General features: G+C 35.4%; 1 protein-coding gene and 1 pseudogene across 3 annotated transcripts in view; one reads left to right on the top strand and one right to left on the bottom strand.

The window, feature by feature from the left end:
- Positions 1 to 24,509, top strand: part of NETO2 (neuropilin and tolloid like 2) — a gene marked incomplete at both ends in the record, with an annotated part of 60,582 nt that overhangs the window by 18,351 nt on the left and 17,722 nt on the right. Inside the window, 5 exons of one of the 2 annotated variants that reach the window (XM_080937205.1) lie at positions 5,781 to 5,837; positions 9,749 to 9,889; positions 10,513 to 10,761; positions 16,468 to 16,491; positions 16,592 to 16,719. In XM_080937205.1, the coding sequence (XP_080793331.1) occupies positions 5,781 to 5,837; positions 9,749 to 9,889; positions 10,513 to 10,761; positions 16,468 to 16,491; positions 16,592 to 16,719 (599 nt within the window). Of the gene's footprint in view, positions 1 to 5,780; positions 5,838 to 9,748; positions 9,890 to 10,512; positions 10,762 to 16,467; positions 16,513 to 16,591; positions 16,720 to 24,509 lie in introns of both variants that reach the window. The other variant, XM_080937204.1, reaches the window with a different exon arrangement.
- Positions 4,520 to 4,785, bottom strand: LOC308436337 (ARL14 effector protein-like; annotated as a pseudogene). The gene has a single exon. The product of its transcript is annotated as an ARL14 effector protein-like (transcript).

The raw sequence follows: 24,509 nt of genomic DNA, 5'->3' as shown, positions 1-24,509 counted from the left end.
AGACTCTGAATTCATTTCAACAAGAAGCCAAAACACACTTAACCAAAGAGGTTTTGGAGATCCCATAGATATCTAGATGGTCTCACTGACAGTTGGTTCCAGAAGAACACCATGCAACTAGCAACCTTAGAAATGAAGTCTGGTAACAATTTGCTGACAGAGGTGGGTTGGTGCCACATACATTCTTTTTTTAATGGAAAAACCACAAGCTGAACTTTGGGGGTCCTCTACTTACTCATATTCCTGTTTCAGCTGCCAAGATAAATAAACCTGACTAATGAACTATTTGACTTTACAGTAACCTCTGTTGTGTTTTGTTTGGTGGTTTGGTTTGATTTTGACACAGTTTCACTAGGAAGTCCTAGGATACCCTGAAACTCACTGTGTAGCCCTAGAATACCTAGAAATCACTATGTATACCAGGCTGGAACTCACAGAAACCCACCTGTCTCTACCTTCTGAGTACTGGGGTTATAGGTGTATACCATCACACCCAGCCTTAAACTCTGATCAGTACTGAACACTTGGACCAGCCAGCTTGAGAACCTAGGCAGTAACTTTATATAAGCCAGGACCTTTTCATTCCTTTGGATCACACTAACAATTTATGACAATGGTTCTGTCTCCACAGTTTCATATTACTTGATAGAAGTTTGTCTTTTTGCCTTCAATTTTTTCCTAGTGATATTTTTTGTTTTTATTAAATCTGCATTTTATTTAAATATTTATTAGTGTGCGACTGTATAAGAAGTGGAGAAAGACAGAAACAGAGAGAATGTCACATGTGTGAAGATGTCTGAAGAAGCTGTAAGAAAGTGTGAGATCCCCTTTACTTACAGGCAATTTTGAGTTACTGGATTTGAATGCTTGCAAACTTCAGTCTTCTGAAAGAACAGCAACTACTCTTAGCCTCTGAGACTTCACTGTAGCCCAAATCTACATTGCTAAGTATTAATAAAGCTGAATTCTTTTTGGTACATATTGCTGATAACTGCTTTTCCTATTTGTATATAAAATAAATATGTATATTTTAATAAAATGTTAAAATTATTTTATTAAAATTACACACACACATACATACAAATCTAGGACTTATTTCTTTAATTGATATACTATCCCTGAACCATTTGTTTTTAAATTTTACATGTATGAGTGTTCATTGCCTATCACATTGTTAATTTTTTTAAAGTTTTTTTTCTTTTTATCATAATTGTCCTATTGATTTCCCGCCTTCTGTTAGAATGTCTTTTTTAAAAGATTAACTGCTTTTATGTCATAAGTATGAATGTTTTACCTGCATGAATATATGTGCATCACAAGTCTGGTACCTTGGAAGCCAGAAGAGGGCATTGAATCCACTGCAACTGGAGTTACATGTAGTTTTGAGCACCATTCGGGTGCTGGGAACTGAACCCCAGTCCTCTACGAGAGCATTGTGTAGTTTTAATCCCTGAACTATCTTTTTAGTCCGTGTTTGTTGATTTTTTTACCCTGTCTACTAGTTTTGTGGCACTAGCTTTAACGCTACAAGTTATAAAATTGAAAACATGAAACTTTATATACATATCATTTTGTAAGGAAAAGAACAGGAACAAAAATGATTGAACAGTTGTGTTCATCTCAGTGCTGCACCATGGGATACAGCTTGCTTCCTCTGACAGCATAATTGACATAAATAAATGTTTTACTTCAATTTCTAATGTTTTGAGGTTGGCAGTTTGTTTGGTTTTGGTTTTGGTTTCTTTTTATCATAAATCTCATTTTGTTTTTGTTGTTTTAACAGAGTCCAGGCTCCGTTCCTCTAACCCGGTTCCAGTATAAAGATGGGAAGTGTTTTGGATTTAGTTTGGTTTGGTTTGGTTTTAAAATAGAATCTCACCATGTAACTCTGACTGTCCTAGAATTCACTGAAACCTCTGCCTCTTAAATTCTGAGATTAAAGACATGTGCCACCACACCTAAGACGGGAAATTAAAAAAAAAAAAAAAAGATTGTTTATTACTGCATGAGATCTTTAATACTGTTTGTAACCAACAAAAGAAAAAGGCAATTTTTATATTTGAGAGAAGACAAAGGCTAATAAGGATCCAAGAAACCAAAGATGAGGTCAAATATTTAGATTTTTTTTGTTTTGTTTTGTTTTAAATATTTAGATATTAAGATGTAAAGTAAGTGACAAGAACTTTATCTTTGTACATTGAGGGCCTTGTTAATAACTGAGGGCATGCTATTAAATAAACCTGTATTCATTCTCTCTCTCTCTCTCTCTCTCTCTCTCTCTCTCTCTCTCTCTCTTTCTCTCTCTCTCTCTCATGTTTAGCCTCCACACAACTATTAAGGTATTAGTTTGAAACCTGCCTGCATTTTATATTCTCTTGGTTTAAAAAAGGAGTGACTAGGTGCACACTTTTAATACCAACAGATCTCTGAATTCTAGGCCAGGCTGGTCTACCTGGCAATTCCAGGCCTACCAAGGCTACATAATAAAATCCTAACTACAGGAGAAGCAAAAAGGTAATTACAAACTTATAGTGAGAAACTAGACATGTAGTTAAATGTTACTGCACTTGGCTAGCATGAACAAGGCTATGGGTTCACTTCTTAGCACCACAAATTAATTAATTAATGCCTACAATGGTGGTTTGTCTAAATCCATCAACATGGTATTTAAGAGTTTTTACTTTCCAGTCTTAATCTTCCATTTTCTGAACTGCTACATCATCATATTTCTTCCACATGGGCTCGAGTCTAATAAGGTCTGGTAAAATATCTCTCTCTTTCCAATGTTTTTCTTGCTCCATGCTCATTTTTCCAAAAAGGAAATTAATATTAGTTCCACTCTCTATGTTTCTATTATATAATTTGTAAACATCTCTTAGTATTTCACAACTGATTCTGTGAAGATTCTAACTGTCCTAATATCTACCATAAATTTATGAGAATACCAATACATTTGATATGATAGGCACATGACTGAAAATAGTTTCTTAATATTAGTACATCTTTCTGATTTTGCAGGTAAATAAAATAAGCTAAAAAGGCTTCATGGCTAGTATAGTGGCGTAAGGGAAAAATCTAAACTCCTATATTCACCTAGTTCCTGAAGTCCATACTGTTAGGCATTTTGCTGATTTCTCTAGCTGTCCCTATGGCTTCACAGAACTTGCCCTTCATAAGTACTCTTGACTAAATGAATACCTACTCCAGGTCACATAATATTTTGGGCAGGCTGGTAGTATATGTTTCTACTCAATGGAAGAAGGCACCATTCATAAAAATATCTTTAAAATCTTCAAAACACATAAAAAGTCAAAGAAATATATTGTTGATTGGGTTTCAAATATTGGGAAGGGGAATAAAATAGCTTCAGTGTCTAAATATGGCTTTTTTTCCCCAACACTTCACATTTATTTAAAAAAAGATTCTGAGTGGTTTAAAACAGTACCAAGTCACTAAGTCCCACTAAGTGTTTAAACACTTCCTTCCATTACATATCTAATGTAACTTAGAAAAGTGCTTTTCATACATGGCTCCCTGGCCTGTGACATTAGTATCATCTGGGAATTAGTTTCAAATATAAATTGGATCAGAGTACACATCTTAAGTTAGTAGCTGCGGATTGAGAGCTTTCCAGACAATGAATGTAAGAGAAACTCTAACAATGGGGAAATTAATAAGTTTGGTGTTGGAGATGGTTCAGAGATTTTTGAGCACATACTGTTCTTGCAAAGGACCCGGGTAGGCAGACACCTGCGTTGATGTACATGCATGCGTGCACGCACGCGCGCACACAGACACACAGAAATTTGTTAACAGACTGCCAAATTCAACTTTCCAGATACCTGCTATAGTATGTCAGAACAGAGACAACCATATCATGCTTTTCCAGTCAGCTGCTTATCCACATATCCAACTAGTAAAGATATACAAAGGCACAAGTTTGCTTTTCTTATTAACATATGACATTCTAAGAAAAACATACATGTGGTTGTATATTCCAGGTAACAGCTTTCAGATGCAAAGCTATGCAAATCTTAAACTTACGGTGTTCTCAACCAGACACCCCGAGAAGAGAGAGGTACAACTTCAAGTCAGAGTTGAGAGTGCTGCTGATGAGGGAGACTGATCATCCACTCTTACAGCCTTTGGTCACGGGCTGAGAAACCTGAGAGGGTCTACACAATTACTGCCCATTCTACATCCATCTGTAGCTCGAGAGAAGATTTTGCCCAAACACTAACACTTATCCAAGAGAAAGAAATTTGACTTAATATACAATATATTATATATATGGCCATACATACATTTATGAATGTATGTATGTATTATAAGAAACAAGCCAGATATGATGTAATATACCCAAATTACTACAACTTGGGAAGCTGAGGCAGGAGGATTGCCAAAAGTCAAGGCCAGCCTGAGTTACAAAATAAAGACCCTGTCCTAAAACAAACAAGTGCACATAACTGTGCTCGATTTCACACACACACACACACAGAATATCTATGCATAATATTTCCTAGTCAGGAACACTAAATGGCAGGGTGCTGATTATCTTGTCGGACTGGTGACAATGGCATCATAAACCCAGGACCAGTTGCACTGGCACACTGTCCCACACTTGTTGGAGTTGCACTTGGGGCACGGTTAGAAACATCCCAGGCAGTTCTTCTCCAGGCAGTCACACAGGTCCACATTACAGATCAGCCCGCCGCTTTTGTCATACTTCTCCATCACCTTGTACTTTCATACCTTGTATGAAAAATATTCATTCTTCTTTGACATCCTCACTTTCTTTTTCTGCTGCCTTGTCTCAGGATTAAAATCTGCCACCTGAGGTCCAGGGTTTTGAAATGCCGAGCACTTTAGCTGCTGTTCTGTCTATTGCTGCAAGTCACCAGCCTGCCTTGCAAATGTGCCAGGACGAACTCCAGAGCTAGCTTTTCCTGGGGGACAGAGCCATCTAAATGTGGCTTCTTGTTAAAGCATAAACCACTGCACAATGATGCACAATAGCAGTTTCAGCTGACTTTCAGAAGTCAGGTTAACCAGTTGAGCTTTGGTAGAACGTGCTACAAAGCTAGCCAAGTGCATGAGCACTCCAGGTAGAGTCAACAGGTGAGGCTTAACAAAACCCTGTACAACACATGTGAGCTTGCTTTTATATTGGAAAAAAACTTTAAATGTCATACAGTATTAGTGCTTATATAAACAAGTACAAAGTCAGTTCTATCTTTTCTTTCGTTATATTAGGGGGTCAAATAGTAAATAGAATATAGCGTTTATTTACATTGTTAATATGTGCAAATACGGGTATTTACATTGTGAATATGTATGTGCATAATGTTCACATGTTCAAACACTCCCACCATGGTAGTCATGGGATGTCAAAGGACAACTTTCAGGAGTCCTTCTACCATACAGACTCCAGAGATCAAACTCAGGGTATAAGGCTCAGTGACAAGCACCTTTACCCAGTGAGCCAACTATATCTCACCAGCCCAAGGATAAAACATTTAGTATTTTAAAGATTCAGTAGTGAGTGTTGATAAAGAATGGTGATTTTTAAGCCAAATGTGATGGCACATTTTTATAATCTAGCACTTGGAAGATAAGGAAGATTTTGAGTTCAAAGCCAGCTTGGCCACCATAACACTATGTAATAAAAAGTGATTTTAGTTATTAATCTTATTGTATTAAGATTTTCATTATTATTATAGACTTAGTAAAATGAAATATCAATTCAACTTTTTTAATATTCTTTTCTGTTCTTTCTTTAGTGTTGCTAATAACAGTACTTGTAGTGGAAGGAATTGCTGTGGCCCAAAAGACCCAAGGTAAAGTATGGACAGTGGTACATGGCATGTTCAGAGCAGTTTGAAAGAATTACAACTTCAGAATGCTATGTCATAATCCTTTCTTAGTTTGATCTCTATTACTGTGATGAAATACCATGACCAAAAACAGCTTGGGAGAAAAAAGGATTTACTTGGCCTACAGTCTCACATTGTAGTCCACCATCAAAAGAAGTCAGAACAGGAACCAGGTGGAGCAAGAACCTAGAAACAAGAACTGAAGCAGAGGCTTATGGGAGAACACTGATTACTGGCTTATGCCTCATGGCTTCCTTCACCTGCCGTCTTACAACACCCAGAACCAACTGTCCAGGGTGACCCTACTCATAGTAGGCTAGGCCATCTCACATCAATCATTAGTCAAGACAATGTCCCATAGACTGGCCTACAGGCCAATCTTCTGAAAGCATTTCTTTTTTCAATTTAGGTGCCCTCTCAGATGACTCTAGCTTAGTTGACAAAAAATGTTAACCAACACATTCTTCTTGAGTATTGCAGTGACCTAAAGCTTTCTATCAACCTTATGGACCTTAGATTGGCCAAAATCAGCTATAGTTAACTAAATTGTCTACAAAAAGCTTACCCTAATAAGCTTTTTTAAAGCCAACATCACTGGTAGCTTTTAGTACACTGTTACATCTAAAAACTCAATGAAATTCACAGTTCTATCTCTAAGAAAAATAAGTGTCTTCAAGTGTGAACAAATAGTCTCTCAGTACGGCTTCAAAGCCATCTAATCCTATTGTAATTGCTAGTGTGATTTTTTTAAACCAATTTTATGTCAGAGTTAGTGCATTTTCTGTACAGCTTGATTTTTTTATATTCATCAAAGTTATATGCTTAAATGATAATAAATCTAAGTATATTAAACAATTAGAAAAAGTCAGCTTTTCATCCTATTCATATTTCCTGCTTTATGAAAATAAATATTTTAAACTTTGTCTTTATTTTGTGTGTGAAAAGATGGACATATGTGTGCCACAGTGCCCATCTGTAGGGTCAGAGAGCTTTGGGGAGTGGGTTCTCTCCTACTGCTTCCTGAGATATGGTGACAGAAGCCATGTCATCATCTTGCAAAGCATAAGCTTTTACCTCTAAACCAATGGTTTTTAACTTGTGTCTCATGAGTGGAAAACCTTTATCTCCAAAAAAGTTTACATTATAATTCATAAAAGTTGCAAATTTACAGTTATAAAGTAGCAATGAAAATAATTTTATTGTTGTAGGTCACCACAGCGTGAGGTCACCGGATTAGAAAAGTTGAGACCCATTGCTCTAAACCATCTTAACCCACAAATAGCTGCTTTTTTTTTTTTTTAATTTTCAGAATCTTTATATAACATCCTTTAAATACTGCTGCTTTTTTTTGTCATTTCAGTTTTAAAAGTTAGCTACTGATTTCTTACCATGAAACGTGACATTGGTACATTTACATACCTACTGTTCACCACTTTGCACATGATAGGCATTCTCTCTCTTTGTGTTGGACTATCCTTATAGATGTGACTTCATCATAATTAAATCAGCATTCAGAAGTAGGCCTTGTGCATGCCTTTAATCTATGCCAGATGTGAGGTTGAGGCAGAAGGTTAACAAATTCAAAGCTGGCCTGATCTTGCCTGGGTGGCATTTCAAAACACATCTTACTGATAAATAAATAATAATCTTAACAGTAAATAAAGGACCAAACAAGCATAAAACTCTACACTCTGGATTTAAGCCACTCATCAAAGTTTTTCAATATGAATTTTGTCTTTTGATTATAATTTGATTTTGTTCAATTTTTTAAATTTCCTGTGTTTTCTCTGTTATGTCTTTTCAAGAATCCACATTATTTACCCACAGCCTTCTTGGGTTTTATTACTTGTCTTAGTTAGGGTTTTACTGCTCTGAACAGATACTATGACCAAAACAACTCTTTTTTTTAAAAATTTTAGATTTTATTCCACTAATAACACATTTATAACAACTTATTATGTGTAAAACACTGGGATATATATGAAGCTACAGAGACAAGTAATACATCACTTAGTTCTTAAAGACTTTATAGTATAGTATAGTTAAGGAGGTACTTCTTCCTTCCTTCCCTCCCTCCCTTTCCCCTCCGGGTCTGACCCTCCCACTGCTCCCTATCTCATCCCTACCTCCCCCCCCTCTCCAAGAGGAAGTCCCCATCCCCCACCCCACTCAATCAGACCTCTAAACACCCTGGGGCCTCCAGTGTCTTGAGGATTAGGCACATCTTCTCTGACTGAACCCAGACCCAACAGACCTCTGTGTATGTGTTGGGGCATTGACATGGGAGCACAGCAGTATCCAGACAGGCATGGCACAGGAGAAGCTAAGAGTTCAACATCCTGTTCCAAAGGCAAACAAGAGAAAACTGGTTTCCAGGCAGCTAGGGTGAGGGTATTAAAGCTCACACCCACAGTGACACACCTACTCCAACAAGGCCACACCTCCCAATAATGCCACTGCCTGGGCCAAGCTTATACAGACCACCACATTGTACAAAGTGGTGGGTTTATTTTGAAATTTAATTTCTATATAGTTTCACACATAGTTTATCCAATCTAATGAGACTTTCTCAGATTTTACTACATAAACTAAGAATAACAAAACTTTATGGAAAGAGCCAAAAAAATATTTAAGCCTCTATGAGCCTATCTCTGAAACAGTGACCTAGCTCTTTTGATGTGTGAAAGTGACCAAGTGAGCAATTGAAGGGCACTGCTACAGTCCAGGACCGCCTAACACTTAACCACGCCCACAGGCGTCCTATCTCTGCCCTAAACTTGCTGAGGTTTCATTTTCTCTATTTGGTGAAGCTGGTTCTAGTAATTTTTTTTTTTTTTTTTTTTTTTTTTTTTTTAGAATGCGCTTCTTAGCCAAACACTGGTAGTACACTTTAATCTCAGCACTTGGAAGGCAGAGGCAGGCAGATACCTGTGAGTTTGAAGGTAACCTGGTTTATAGAGTAAGTTTCAAGATAACCAGGATATACAAAGAAACCCTGTCTCAAAAAAAAAAAAAGTGCTTTTTGTTTTATGCTCATTTTCCTGTCTGGGAAAATTACATGAAACCCTGTCATTACTGGTTGGTTGGTTGGTTGATAATTTGGATTTATTATTTATTTTAATGTCATTGCATGGACTGTCTTTACCTAGAGTTGCTTTATTTTATGTTTTCTGATCTATTTTACATACTAGAAGTTTTTTTCAAATTCCTAGTTATCATTTTATGTACTTATATTTTAACTTGTATGCATACACTTATATATGTGTTTATATTTTAATATGCATTATATTTTAACAGGAGCACTACAGCTTATTTTGAGTTGTCTATAGGTATAGATAGGATGTGTTTACCATGGTTCTCAACTTTGATTTGAACTGATATTTGGGACTCTCTGATCTGTATGATTAACCCTTCTTAGATAAATTTTGGAGTCTTAAAAATAAATATTTCCTGTCAAGTCTCCGTTGAACCTAGGACTATCATTGAGTTTATTAACATTTGCCAACCTCCAAATTTTCAAGTTGCCATTTTCAACCTCAGCTGCACCTGGTTGTTCTAAGTCCATTAACCCTACTTTACCTTCACCGAAGAAGTATGCTGCTGCACATGTAGGTGGAGTCCATGGGACAGCTTGCATTTCTTCCCTTCCACCATATGGCTTCTGAGGATCAAACTCAGACTTGGTGGCAAACTTTTAAAATCAGTGTAATCCACAAAAGCTCTCTTGTCCTGCTGTTCTCAGTTGGTTATACTCAGTTTGGCAGTGGTTCTTAGGAAGTTACTTATGCAACAGGGTGGGTAATTGTTTTAGAGTGTTGGGAGAAAGAAAAGAATGCTTATGTTTTGCTGTAATGATATTTGAAATTCTGTTCAAGATGGACAAAATATTGGAATCAAGCACATTCCTTCAACCCAGTGTGGCATTTGGGTTCGAACCAGCAATGGAGGTCATTTTGCTTCACCAAATTATCCTGACTCATATCCGCCAAACAAGGAGTGTATCTATATTTTGGAAGGTATTTGACAAATATATTTCTTTATTCAGATGAACTTTTACTTCTTTTGTAAAACTGAAGGCATTGGCTAAATGCCCCGTTTAAACAAGTTGAAATAAAAATTGAATGTATTTGAGTTAAGTAAAATAAGGATTTATAAGTATTGAATATCTTAACAAAATGATAATTAAATATTAATGGGGATTTTTAATTGTTTTCAACTAAGTGCATAACTCCATATGAGAAAATTCTCTGAGAAGGACTGTAAGATCCCTGACATACCTTACTGGGCCTCTGTTTATGTTGATGAGCTCTTTTGTTTTCCTCTGTATCACATATGATACACCACATACTGTACATTATTTTTTATAAAGTGAGCAATCATTAGCCTTTCACCTCTTCTAATTTTAGTCAGCCAAGTATATTTAGCTAATTTAATAAATGTCTTATACCAGAGGAAAATGTTACTGTAATTCTACAATATAATGTGATTATTCCTGTGAAAAGTTTTATGATGGCTTTTACATGCATTCTTCCCAGTGTAATTCTGTAATGTGAAGCACTAAAGAGATTGATTAATTTATCTTGTCTGTCCACACATGTATCTCCTTCATCCTGCCCTGTTTGCTTACTCTTCTTTATAGCTGCTCCTCGTCAACGAATAGAGCTCACCTTTGACGAACGCTATTATATAGAACCATCATTTGAATGCCGGTTTGATCACTTGGAAGTTCGAGATGGGCCATTTGGTTTCTCTCCTCTTATAGATCGTTACTGTGGCATGAAAAGCCCTGCATTAATTAGGTCAACAGGAAGATTCATGTGGATTAAATTTAGCTCTGATGAAGAACTTGAAGGACCAGGATTTCTAGCAAAATACTCATTCATCCCAGGTAACAAATTAAATGTCCTTAAAAAATAAGTTAACTTTCAGCATATCACTGATTTTAGAATCTAAGGGTTAGAAAAGGATAATTTTGGCTGGAGAGATGGCTCAGCAGTTAAGAGCACTGGCTGCTCTTCTAGAGGTCCTGAGTTCAATTCCCAGTAACTATATTGTGGCTCACAGCCATCTGTATTGGAATCTGATGTCCCCCATATGTCATGCAGGCACACATGAGAATAGAGCACTTATATACATAAATACATATTTTTAAAAGAGCCAAGGATAATTTGATCAAGGTAATTAGATTAAGACTAAAGAAATTGTGACAGGGGCTGGAGAGATGTCTCATCATATAAGAGCACTGACTGCTCTTCCAGAGGTCCTGAGTTCAATTCCCAGCAACCACATGTAACCATCTGTAATAGGATCTGATGCCCTCTTCCGGTGTGCATGAAGACAGCTACAGTGTACTCATATAATAAATAAATCTTTAAAAAAACAAAAAGAAAGAAAAGAGAAATTGTCACAGCCAAAAAAAAATCAGTCAAGGAATAAGTAAAGAAAAGATTTTAATAGGGAACAATAGGCCATATACCATTCTTTTTTTTTTTTGGTTTATCAAATAAAGTTGCATTTTCTTATTAAATATCTTTTAGGGCACAATTTAAGACTAACAACATCAAAATAAATATATTTTTAAAAATAATTCAATCCATTCTTTTCACAATTTCAAAAATTTATTTAGCAGATTGTTTTAATTGTACTCTACAAATATTCTGGAAACTATTTAACAACAAAATTAATACTGCACATGCATTTAGAGGGCTAGATCTGGGATCGAGTCTTCTCTACCACCCAAAAGCATAATACTAAAGCACAAAGTTGTACCTGAGGCTTGACAATAGTAAAGGAGTTATACCTTCTGTATTCATTTCCTGGGGCTGACATGCTAATTAATATAAATCTAGTAACTTAAAAAAGGAGAAGACAATTTGTTGTAGTCAAAAATTCCAAAATCCAATAATCCTCACTCCCTCCAGGAACTGAATATGTTTAATTTTGTCGGGAAGAAGCAGCATAGAGACAGTCTCTCTATGTAGTCCTAAATTGTCTTGGAACTCTTTGTGTAGATGGTGCTAGCCATGGACACTGCCTGGCTCTGCTGAGATCAAAGGCGCGTGCCACGACAACCAGCTAGAATCTGTTTTTTAATCTCTTCCATTGTTCTAGAAGACTAGCTCACCATTCTGTGTTTGTGACCATATTACTCTAACTTCTGACTTCACATTTTTCGTCTTAGAATTCTTTTTCATACTTACTTACTTACTTACTTCTGTGTCTGTACCTGCATGTATGTATGCACAGGGTGCCCACAAAGGCCAGAAGAGGGCATCATGTCCCCTGAAGCTAGATAGAGGTGGTGTGAGCTGCCCTTTGGTTGCTAGGAACAGAAATCCATTCTCCTTGAATAGAGCAGCAAGTGTTCTTAGTTGCTGGTCCATTTCTTCAAACTCTGTCTTAATTCTTGTTGATGTATTTTGTGTTGTAATACAATACCCACTCTTTTTTATAACCATATAAAGTAAAATTCACAGGGATTTGGATGTGGATACATCTGGGCACTATTAAACTTTATGTAGGTCTTCCCTACACCTGACAAGCACCCTGATCAAATGCTGTGAGAATTCCAAAGGCCCATCCAATGACAAGTACCCATAGTCTGATGTAGAAACTCAGGAATCAGTATGTTATTTTGCCCAAGGAACTTAAAAACTTAACAGAATGAAAAAATAACCTTGTGCAGCAAGTGTATAATTGTTTTTGTTTCATTTATTCTGGGAGAAATTTGTCAATTGAAAAATACACAAATGAAACTAATTACCTTGTCACTTTATGCTTAAAATCATGAAAATTTGGTAATCTCTTAAGATGGATTTTTTTTTTATTCAGTAGGCTTTTTACAAAACTAGTCATGCTATGCATAAAGCTCTATTACTAACTTTTTTCCTTAAAAACTAAAACGACTTTGTGTTTGAGTCAATAAGCATTATGTAAGGTATTTGCATCACTGCTAGATACTAATACCTGGAGGACAACATTTTCATACAGGGAAACTTGCTTAACAGACTTCAATAACAATTTTAGGATCACTGCAAAATTGAGCAAGAAGTGGTTATCAGATACACCCCTCCATTCTCCTGTATCCACATGTTGCCAAAAGTGGTATCAGTACATCACCATGGGTACATCATAATTACCAAAGTTGTTAGCTTACAATATGATATAGTTCATCCTTGGTATTATATGTCCGATAAATATCATATGTCAACTGTTACTATGAAAAGCAGTTTCACTGCCTAAAACTTAGTATGTTCCTTTGCAATCTCTCCTTCATATTAAATTTCTGGCAACCACTAGACCATGTCTTCCCATTTCTGTCTCTTGTACAGTTAGGATCCTATAATAGGTTGACTCTCTAGGTTGACTTCCTTCACTTAATTATATAAACATAAGGTTTTTCCATGGTTTGATAGGTGATAGTGTGTGTGTGTGTGTGTGTGTGTGTGTGTGTGTGTGTGTGTGTTTGTAACATTTACTGTATATACATATGCTACTGTACATGGGCAGAGGTTAGTAGATAACTTGTAGGAATCAATTCTACCGTGTGGGCTACAAGATGAGTTGAGACGTGCTAAGGAAAACAAAAGGCAAAGGTTGTGTCAGTCCATGTGTGTATAAGTTATCTGAAGTTGTTTACCATTCTACTTGGCAACATGAACCTGAGAGAGTGGGGGCTAAAAACGAGGTGAATTAAAGTCTCCTGCAATAGCAACTTTATTCAGAGCATCAGGCAATTTATACTCTGGGTACTAAGAAGAATCACATGAGTAAAGTGTTCAGTTACAAGGACAATCCACACATGACCAAAACATGTTTTTTCCATAGAGGTGTTTGAGTAACAGCAGCTTAAATAATCTCATTCCACTACACATGGGAGGAGCATAAAAACACATTACAGAAACAATTGTACGTTACAAGACTCTTGTCTTATTTCCTTGTTTTCTCACAAGTGCTCAGACTTCTCATACAACTCATTCTTGGACTGTGTTCCAACATCAAATAATAAAATTTATGGAACTAGAAAGTAGAAAGTACTTTAATGTGTATAGACTTGCCTATTTTGATGATGAAAACTAGTTTTAAAAATAAAAAACAGTGATTATTAAACCATGTCAATGTAATACAACCCCACAAAATGATTAGCATAGTTAGAAATGTGCCACACACTTATAATCTCAGCCCCTCAATATAGCACATTTGAGGACAGGCTGGGCTGTGTAAGATAATGTCTCAAAAATAGTTCATATGCTGTGATCTATTAAAAAGAGTTCATATGCTATGATTTATTTAGAATGTATTACAACTAAAATAGGGTGACTAGTTTTTCTCAAAATGATTAATGTAAGGAAGATGACTAAGTAAACACAAAATACTCACCTCTGTGAACCACTTCACAGAAATCTGAGACCAGTCATTTATAACAAAAAATTTGTAACAAAATTTGTTTAATTGGTCAAGTATTTAATGTTTACTGCCTACATTAACTGAAGTAATTGATGTCTTACTGTCATAAAATACTATTACAAATTGTACACGTGAGTCACATTTTCACAAATTTAGAGTTCTTGAAACATAAGAAATAGTAAAAACATGTTTTTCAGGGTCTGGAAAGATAGTCCAGTGGTTAAACAGGTTACTGTGCACATGAAGTCCTATGCTCCCATAAAAAAAAAAATGTCAAAATGAAAACTTGTGTATAGCAGCACACACCTGTGACTCCAGCACTGGGAGGCAGAGACCAAGAGGATCCTAGAGGCTCTGACTCACTCAAAAATCTTCAGACTCTAGGTTCAGTGAGAGATTAAGTTCAATTAGAGACCCTGTTTCTAATTTTTTTTTAAGTGGAACATGATATGGGAAGACACACAAGTAAACCTCTGACCTCTTTAAAATATTTTAAATATTTTCAAAAAATATGTTTAAAATAGTTAACCAAATTTAGTGATGAAAAATGGCTTAGCAGGTAGAAAGAAGCATTAGCACATAGGCCAGGCAACGTAAATTTAATCCCCAGATTCCCACAAGGTGGCAGGAGAGAACTAATTTCTACAAGTTGTCCTGACCTCCACACACACAACTAAATTAAAATCAACCAACTTTTATGTGTAAAGACACTCACTTTTAAACCACAAAAGTAGTTTTGGGTTTTTTTTAACTAATATTAGAAATTTCTATACTCTTTATAAGTAACATACAGATAAGTTATAAAATGCTTAGAATTTCTAGAATATTTTATTTTTGTGCTTTACAGGACTTCTCTTATTACCTTCGGTGCCTTTTGTATTACATCTATGAAAATATCATAAATATTAAATAATTTATATTTTATAGATGAGGAATCTTAGTAATTAAGTACTTTTTATATAGTAGCAAATCTAGGACTATTATTGAGTTTTCTTTGTTATTTTTCTATTGTGTCATATTTCTTTTTTGTTAGACAGAAATTCCCCAGTTTTTTAATCTCTAAGACAACCGACTTGTTTAAATAAATATGCAATATATAATGGGACAAAATACAACTGTTTCTGATATTATTTAAAGGCATATTTCCCGTTATACACTGTACACTATTTTAAGGCCAGCCTATATACACTTATAATAGCAAAGTGGAGCTCTTCTAAGTTCAAAGCCAGTCTGGTCTACATAGTAAGATCCAGGACAGACAGAGCTATGAATAAAGACCCTGTCCAAAATTATAATAATAAAAATAAATTTTAAAAAGAGAAAGAAAAATAAATTTGATTGATTTTCCAGAAATCTCCTATAGCTTTTTCCCAGTGCAGTTTAAGATTTTAATTCTGCTTTGAATTTTTGGGTTTTTGTTTATTGTCTGTTTTTTTGAAAGAGCTGGTGTATACTAGTTGACTCCTTAAATAAGAGTAAGTTTAATTATACTTTAAAAGGAACAATCACTGAAACATGTTGGAAATTAACATAATAGTTTACTTTACTTTCCAGTCTATAATTTGGAGACTTTCTAAAGTATCTTCTACTAATGTCACTATTAATAGGAATTAAGTGTCCTCTGACTTGAAGTAAACAATGTATTTGAAATAGGTTTTCAGATTATATATATAGTCATATATTTGTGGTTCCTATTTTAACTGAGAAATAATTGTTGAGGCATCTGTATGGTACTTAAAAAAACATTTGACTGATTAAATATGAAGTATTTACAAGCCAGTACCATTTGTGTGTCTTTATATTTGCAAATATCTCCACTCCTCATTGAAGCAGACATTTTAGAAAACACTTAATATAGCTCAACAAAAGAAAATATATTCCTTTTAAGGCTGAACAGTATTCCATTGTATTAAATATACCATATTTTATTTATCTGTTTATGTATTAGTGGACTGGCTGCCACATTTGACAGTTAATGTGTTCAATAGCAATAAAGTATTTGTGATTAAATAAAAAATATACAAATTTTCATTAAAATTCCATAAACATCATCTTAAATGAATAGTGATATGTAGTATCTGTCAGTGAAAATCTCTCTTATGTTGATATGTAATAAAGCTTTAAACATAACTTTAAGTTAGTTCTGAAAAGCTCAGTACCAATGACTTTCTTCTCTTTTCTATTACAGATCCAGACTTTACTTACCTTGGAGGTATTTTAAATCCCATTCCAGGTTTAGTATATTACCTCTTTCTTCATGTGACATTTTTATTGGTTTTATTTTTCTTTGAATATCTTTTTTTTCCCCCTAGATTGCCAGTTTGAGCTCTCAGGAGCTGATGGAATAATACGGTCTAGCCAAGTAGAACAAGAAGATAAAACAAAGCCTGGCCAAGCGGTTGACTGCATATGGACAATTAAAGCTACCCCAAAAGCTAAGGTACTGTGTTGTATAGATTGACTTACTTCAGAGAAGAAAATTAGAAGACGCGATTTCTATAATATATTGTTTGATTCATGGAGATATTTGTAACTCTAAGTTTTTTTGTTTGTTTGTTTCATTTACTGTATTGGCACCTATGAGGATCATAGTGTTTTTATAGTTAAATAAACTGATATTGAAATAATTTAAAATGTTTTATATATACATATACATTTTTTTTTCACTTTTAAGTGGTGTGCATGCATGAAGGCACACGGCACACCTGTGACAGTCAGGACAACTTCATGGAGTTGATTTTCTACTTCTGAGGGGTAAATTCAGGTCACTGGGATTGCACAGCACTTTTTTTTAATTTGCTGAGCCATCTCTTTAACCCCATATTAAGAATCTTAATCTTAAGAGATTATGGTTTTTAAAAATCAATGGAGTCACAAGTGGTAAATGCAAGTATTGATCAAACACTTGTTTTTGGTTTTGTTTGTTTGGTTGGTTGGTTGGCTGGGTTTTTCTGGTCTTAGTTTTTTGCGTGTTTTATGTACGAGCTTTGGGGCCTGGGAAGATAACATGCTGAGCACAGTGCTCACTGTGCAGGTGTGAGAGTTCAGACTCCCAAGCCCTCACATAAAGCCCAGGCACCTCGATGGTGGAGCCCTTCTGTAGTACCAGCACAGGAGTGGGGGGGCAGACCTTAAAGATTTGCTGCTTAGCCAGGTTAGCTGAAATGGGGAATTCAAGGTTCAGTGATACCGTCTCAAAAACTAATTAGGTGGCTAGCAAGAAAGAAGATACTCCATGTCCACCTCTGGCCTACACATGTAAACAGACACACACTCTCCTCTCTCTGTCTCTGTCTGTCTGTCTGCCTGCCTGCCTGCCTCTCCCCCTTCCTCCCTCCCTCCTTCCCTGCCTTTCTCCCTCTTCCCCTCCCTTTCCCCTTCCCTCCCTCTGAACCATCTCTCCACACTCCCTACCTCCTGAGAACAGGTCAGAAACACTTGTAAATGTTGGACAAAACTTGCCAGGTATACCTCAAAGAGCAAACATAAGTTCAAAATAAATTTAATAATTTTTATGAAGACAGACAACTGTATACTACTATAGTAAAATAAAATCGATCTTACAAATGCTTCTGGTGATTTCTGTTAAGGATTCCTGCTCAGAGATATATATATCAGGAGTTTGGTTTTAGCACTGACTCTAAAAATAAATTAATTAGTTAAGCCTAGTGCATGTGTGGTCATTGTGAGGCCCTTACAAGCCAGAACCCTTAGAGGGTGATGACTAACAGGAAAGGGTAAAGAGGGAAACATGTTGTAGGGGCTTGTTCTCTGGTGAGATGGGATCTCTTCTGTGTCTTCATACCTAGAAAATTACCTCTGTGTTTGGGATGAATTGATATTCTCTGGTCAATCCAGGAAGCAAAAATCACAAAAATTAAGAGGTTATGTCCTGAGCTCACAACAACTTTAAGGCACTTGTCAAAATTAATCCAAAATAGCCAAAAATGCTACAGAACTTGTATCTGTAAAACCCCACTGAACGTTACCTCCCAATACCACATCAGGTGACTGCTCTGCTCATAGTTCATCTTGTGGTAAGAACAGACAAAATAAAAAGTTCAGTCTCCTAGGTTTTAGGTTTTCAAGAACTATGATCTACAAGAATGAACTAAAAGGTAAGAAATAAAAATGACCAGGTAGATTTTTTTAACTATTTCAGTATACAACTTCAATAATAAATTGTTTCTCAAAGAGCTGAGGAAATTTATTAATAGGCACACATAGCAGTATTTTAAGGAATTTTTTTAAAGAATTGATGAAAGACATAACAGTGGCTTCCTTCCCCAAAAGAAAATATGATATATAGATTGAGTCCACAGACAGAAAAAAATTAAACAACTTGAGAATAGGAAGATTGTTTTTAAAGGGATATTTATTCATTTATTGATGGCCTGTATTTATTTATTTATTATGTGTTTATTGTTACGTGAGGCCATATACATAATTTATATAGTACATGCCTGTCATAGCATAATGTGGAGGACAAAAGACAACATGCTAGAGTCAGTTCTCTTATTTCTTGAGACCTAGGAATCAAACTTGGGATATTAAGCTAAACAGGAGGTGTCTGTACCTACTGAGCCATCTTGCCGACCCAATGTTATTTAAATTGACTATAAAAACCTTCCATAGTGAAGTAGGATCTCAAATATCGATAACTTGAAAGAAAAAAAAATAATAGCTGGTAACCTCTATTTCTGTGTCTGAATTGATTTCTGAATGAAGGCAAAGCTAAACGATCTCTGAGTAAAAATAATAAATGAACTGAGTGTTACATTTAAAAACCAAGTAAGTCCTGTTTGTAGGACAAATATATATAAACATTTAAAAGGCGAGTAAGAAATGTGACTGGAGAGTTGGCTCAGTAGACAAAGTGCTTTCTGTATAGGCATTAGGAACCTGGGTTTGGATTCTTTACACCCATGTAGGGCAGCTGGTTAGGACTGGGCATGTCTATAACCCAAGTACTGTCAGAGAGGGGTAGGGTGGAGGAAAGGGCAGGCAGATCAAGTAGCCAGTCACTCTAATGAAATGGTGAGCCCCAGACTATTGAGAAATACTATATCAAAAAATAAGAAAAAGGAATAGGAAGATACCCAACATCAACCTCTAAATGTCAATAGCAAGCAAGCATACCTCTACACATATGAATCTATGCATCTCACACATGAAAGAATGAATTAATTAATGAATGAATAGTAAGAAATGCCAAAAATACTCAAAATACATATTGTTTATTAAATAGAAACTCAGACTCACTAATTCACAAAATAAATAAATAATTTAAAATCTTGCAGATTAGAGCCTCAAAGCATACAAAGCATAAACTAAAAAATCAAAAATTTTCATTTACAATAATTTTCACCTCAATAATTAATAAACAAAAGATTAAAAAATTAGGACTTAAGATTTAAACATGTGGTAGCTTGATTATAACAACTGGTAAGTATTTTTCATCAGCATAGACTTTTTCAAACTTGATGTACATATTAGACCAGTGTTTCTCACCCCATGGGTCATAACCCCTCAGAGCATTGAATGACCCTTTCACAGGGGTTGCCCAAAATTATTAGTAAACACATTTGTAACAAGATTTATGGAAGTAGCAAAATTAAAGCTATGAAGGAGCAACAAAAATAATTTCATGGTTGGGGATCTGTAGCAGTAGGTGGTTAATCTACTCCAGTCTCTCCAGCGGCTCCCCAAATGTTACAGATTCTCAAATGAAACGCACACAAATGCACACACACACACATGCATGTGCAACATATTTAATATGCCTTAATCAGCTCAATGGTTGGGCACTTCCAAACCTCCCCACAGTTAACACACTCTCCCCTCCAATATTCCTGAATTATTTTTTTCTAAAACCTACATTTCATCCTGCTCACCCCAGACCCAGGCCTGTAGCCCTCCAGATGTCATGATCCCTGACTCTTAACATGTTGGCAGTCTCTTTGTCCTACACTTCTCAGTCCTGGTCTTTCTACTTGTCCCATCTCTGTCTCCCTGTCCTGCCATTCTCCACTGACAACTTTACTTTATCAATTAGAATCAACTGGGATCAGGGACCCACGGCGTCTTACATTCAGGAATCGAGTGTAATTTTTTGGGAATCCAATTAACATAATATAAACAATAAGCAAAACCCACAACATTGTCTCCTTTTTATTCATTAGAAAGGCCTTTTTCTCTCAGATATACATTGAATATAATTATAACAGTTATATAAGCTATAAAGTATATTATACATTAATAGCATCTAGTCTATTAGTTTTGCCAATTTAGGTATATTACTCTAACATCTATCCTAACTTGAGGAGTTTATACTTTTGTACCTGAATCATGTTTTGATTTTAACTTGTATTATTATCTGAAAACCATCCTGTCAAATCTACATCATCTTCATCAATGCTAAACATTAGTTTGATTATGAGACTATCAGTAGTCTTCAGCCCCATCAAAGATCCAAGAATGAATTACTTAAATATATAGGAAGCACAAAAACATACTTTTTAAATTTTAACCAATTTGTAGAAACAGCTGACTACCTGGACAGTTCCCCATTCCTCAAAATGTTGGGAATATCTGTTGTCAGCCTTCTGGCACAGAACCATCTGACAGACCTTAAGTGAAGCAGAGAAGCTTACGCTGTCTGGGTAGAGCTAAGCTGTCAACTATCTTGCATTGTGTGTCTTTCCTTGGACAGTATTTTTGTCTGTAGATGAATTAGAGCAATTTGTGCCCAGTGGCTACCTTGTCACAACTGGAGCAACTCTAAATGAAGATTATGTTCAATATATTCTTTGAATCTCAAAGGGGGTACTATCAGAAGGAGACATGTCTCCTAGTGAACATTTCCATTAATAATGAAATTACTTTAAATATCAAGTTTTGTGAATTTTTGGTGTTTTGAAGACTATATAAATTATATCTCAACTGTTACACTTTGACTACTTTTAGTGATTTCTATTTGAATAATATGGAAAGTACCATATTATAATTAATTTAGAATCAAATATAACCATGAGATTACCTTAACGTGCATTACTTAGTCATCCTCAATGGTTTGTAAAAGTAGCTAGTAGAAGGACTACATCAAAGCCTTGTATTCTTAAGTTGTATAAGCACAATGTCTACCTAAGAGTAACAATATTCATTTCAAATGTTTACCAGTATAAAAATTTATACAAATGAAAACTTTAAATCTGTATCATTATGCAAATTCTATACCAATGTAAGAAATTACAATTTCAATTTTGTATCAGTTATAAAGATTTTTTTACCAATGTACGATTATGGCTATACAGTGTTTTGTTCAAGAGTAAATGGACTCAGTTCCCCAATAAAGAGATATAGGCTATCAGACTGGATACATAAACAAAACCCAGTATTTTGCTGCATATAGGAAACTCATCTCAGAGACAAAGACAGACACTATCTCAGAGTAAAAGGTTGGGAAAAAAAAACTTCCAAACCCTAAAGCTCAAAAAATACATTTTACCCCACACAATAATAGTGAGAGACCTCAACACCCCACTCTCACCAATGAACAGATAATTGAAACAGAAACTGAACAAGGACACAGTAAAACTAGCAGAGGTTATGAACCAACTGGAATTAGTAGATATCTACAGAACTTATCATCCTAAAACAAAGAATACACCTTCTCAGTACCTCACGGCACCTTCTCCAAAATTGACCATATAATTGGTCACAAAACGAGCCTCAATAGATATAAGAAGATTGAAATACTCCCATGCATCCTTTCAGATCACCATGGTCTAAGGCTGGTCTTCAATAACAACAAAGACAACAAAAAGCCCATATACACATGGAAACAAAACAATGTTCTATTAAATGATAGCAGGGTCAAAGAAGAAATTAAGAAAGAAATTAAGGATTTTCTAGAATTCAATGAAAATGAAAGCACAACATACCCAAACTTATGGGATGAAATGAAAGCAGTACTGAGAGGAAAACTCATAGCTCTGAGTGCTTCCAAAAAGAAACTGGAGAGAGCATACATCAGCAACTTGACAGCACAGCTGAAAGCTCTAGAACAAAAGAAAGCAGATACACCCAATAGGAGTAGACGGCAAGAAATAATCAAACTTAGGGCAGAAATAGACCAAATAGAAACAAAAAGAACCAAAGAATCAACAAAACCAAGAGCTGGTTCTTTGAGAAAATTAACAAAATTGATAAACCCTTAGCCAGCCTAACTGGAGGGCAAAGAGAGAGTATCAAAATTAACAAAATCAGAAATTAAAGTGGAGACATAATAACTGAAACTGAGGAAATTCAAGAAAACATCAGATCCTACTACAAAAGCCTATACTCAACAAAGCTGGAAAATCTCGATTCTGAACTTTTCAACAAAATACTTGGAAACAGAATTCGGGAACACATTATATTTTGACCAGGTGAGTGTGCTTCATCTCCAAAAGGCAAAGTTGGTTCAACATATGAAAACCCATACCTGTAATATGCGACATAAACAAGCTTAAGGACAAAACTACATAACTATCTTGATTGATCCCACAAAAACATTAAAAAGGTTCAACATACCTTTATGATAAAAATTATGGTGATGTTAGACAAGGTGGAATATACCTCAAACTAATGAAGCCTATACACCATAAGCATAGAGTCCATCTTCTATTAAATGGAGACAAACTGAGAGTTTTTCCTCGAAAATCAGGAATGAGATAAGGATGCCTGTTCTGCACTCTCTTGTTTGATATAGTGCTTGAGGTGTGAGCAGTAGCAAGAGAAAATATAAAGGGAATGAAAATAGGAATGAAGTCAAACAATCCCTGTTTGCAGGTGACGTGATTATTCACTTAAACATTCTATAGAGTCTACTAGAAAACTAGATTTATAAAGAAAAGTTGGAGCATACAAAATAAATGTTTTTTTAAACAGTAGCTTTCATATATACCAATAAAGAACATAGGAAAAATACACAATTCAAAATAGTTTCAAAAAAAGCTAAGTGCCCTGGAATACCCCTAAATAAAGAAAAGAAAAATCACTATAGTGAAAACTTCCAAGATACTGAAAAGGGAAATCAAAAAGGATAAGACTATAATTCAAGAATCCATATGGAACCCCAAAACACCTCAAATAAATACAGCTGGAGGTATTACAATTCTCAGTCTCAAATTATACTGTACGAACAGTGATAAAGACAGCCTTGTACTAGGACATATATCCAATTAGTGAAGCAGAATAGAGAACCAAGGAATAAACCAACAAAGCCATGCCCACCTAATACTTGGCAAAGGAAACAGAAACATACACTTTTTAAAAAATGTTTTAAAAGCCTATTCAATAAATAGTGCTGGCAAAACAATGTCTACCTACAAAGAATGAAATTAAGTTTGTTTTGTCCATGTTGTACAAAAATCAATTTAAAATAAATTAGAAACCTTAATTTAAAATCTAGATATATGGCTCAGTGGTTAAGAGCACTAACTGCTCTTCCAGAGGTCCTGAGTTCAAATCCTAGCAACCACATGGTAGCTCACAACCATCTGTAATGGGATCTGATGCCTTTTTTGGTGTGTCTGAAAACAGCTACAGTATACTCATAATATAATAAATAAATAACTTTTTTAAAAAAAATAAAATCTGGAGCATTGGAACTTTTAGTTGAAACTATAGGGAATACTCTTTAAGACCCTGCAGTAGCTGCAGGAACTTTCCCAAAAGTATTATAGTCATACAGGAAGTAGCTCCAAGTGTCAATAGGTGGGTCTACATGAAAAATGTTGCTGCACAACAAAGAAAACCATCAGTGGACCACACAATCTATGGAATAATAGGAGTCTTTACTCCAGGTAGCTAATATGCAAAAGAGAACTGCAGAAATAGCAAATTAGCAGTTGGACAGAACAGAATAGACAAGAGTTCAAAGAAATACAAATGGCCAATAACTATTTTCTAAAATGTTCAGCCTCCCTAATCATCAGGTAAATGCAATTTAAAACTGCTTTTAAGATGCTACCTCTCCCCAGTTAAGATAGATATCAGTACATTTAACAAATGTTGGAAAAGATGTGGAAAAAGGAACTCTACATGGTTCATACAAGTGCAAATTAATACAACCACTTTGGAAACCAGTTTGGAGATCCCGGGAAACAAAATCTAAAAATAGGACTATCATCTGACCCAGCTATTCTACTCCTAGACATAGACCCAAAGAACTCCAAACCTGCGCAG

This window comes from Micromys minutus (assembly GCF_963924665.1).
Source record: "Micromys minutus genome assembly, chromosome: 24".
Lineage (NCBI taxonomy): Eukaryota > Metazoa > Chordata > Mammalia > Rodentia > Muridae > Micromys > Micromys minutus.
The sequence above is the reverse complement of the archived record's forward strand: the minus strand, read 5'-3'. Positions and strand labels throughout refer to the sequence as shown.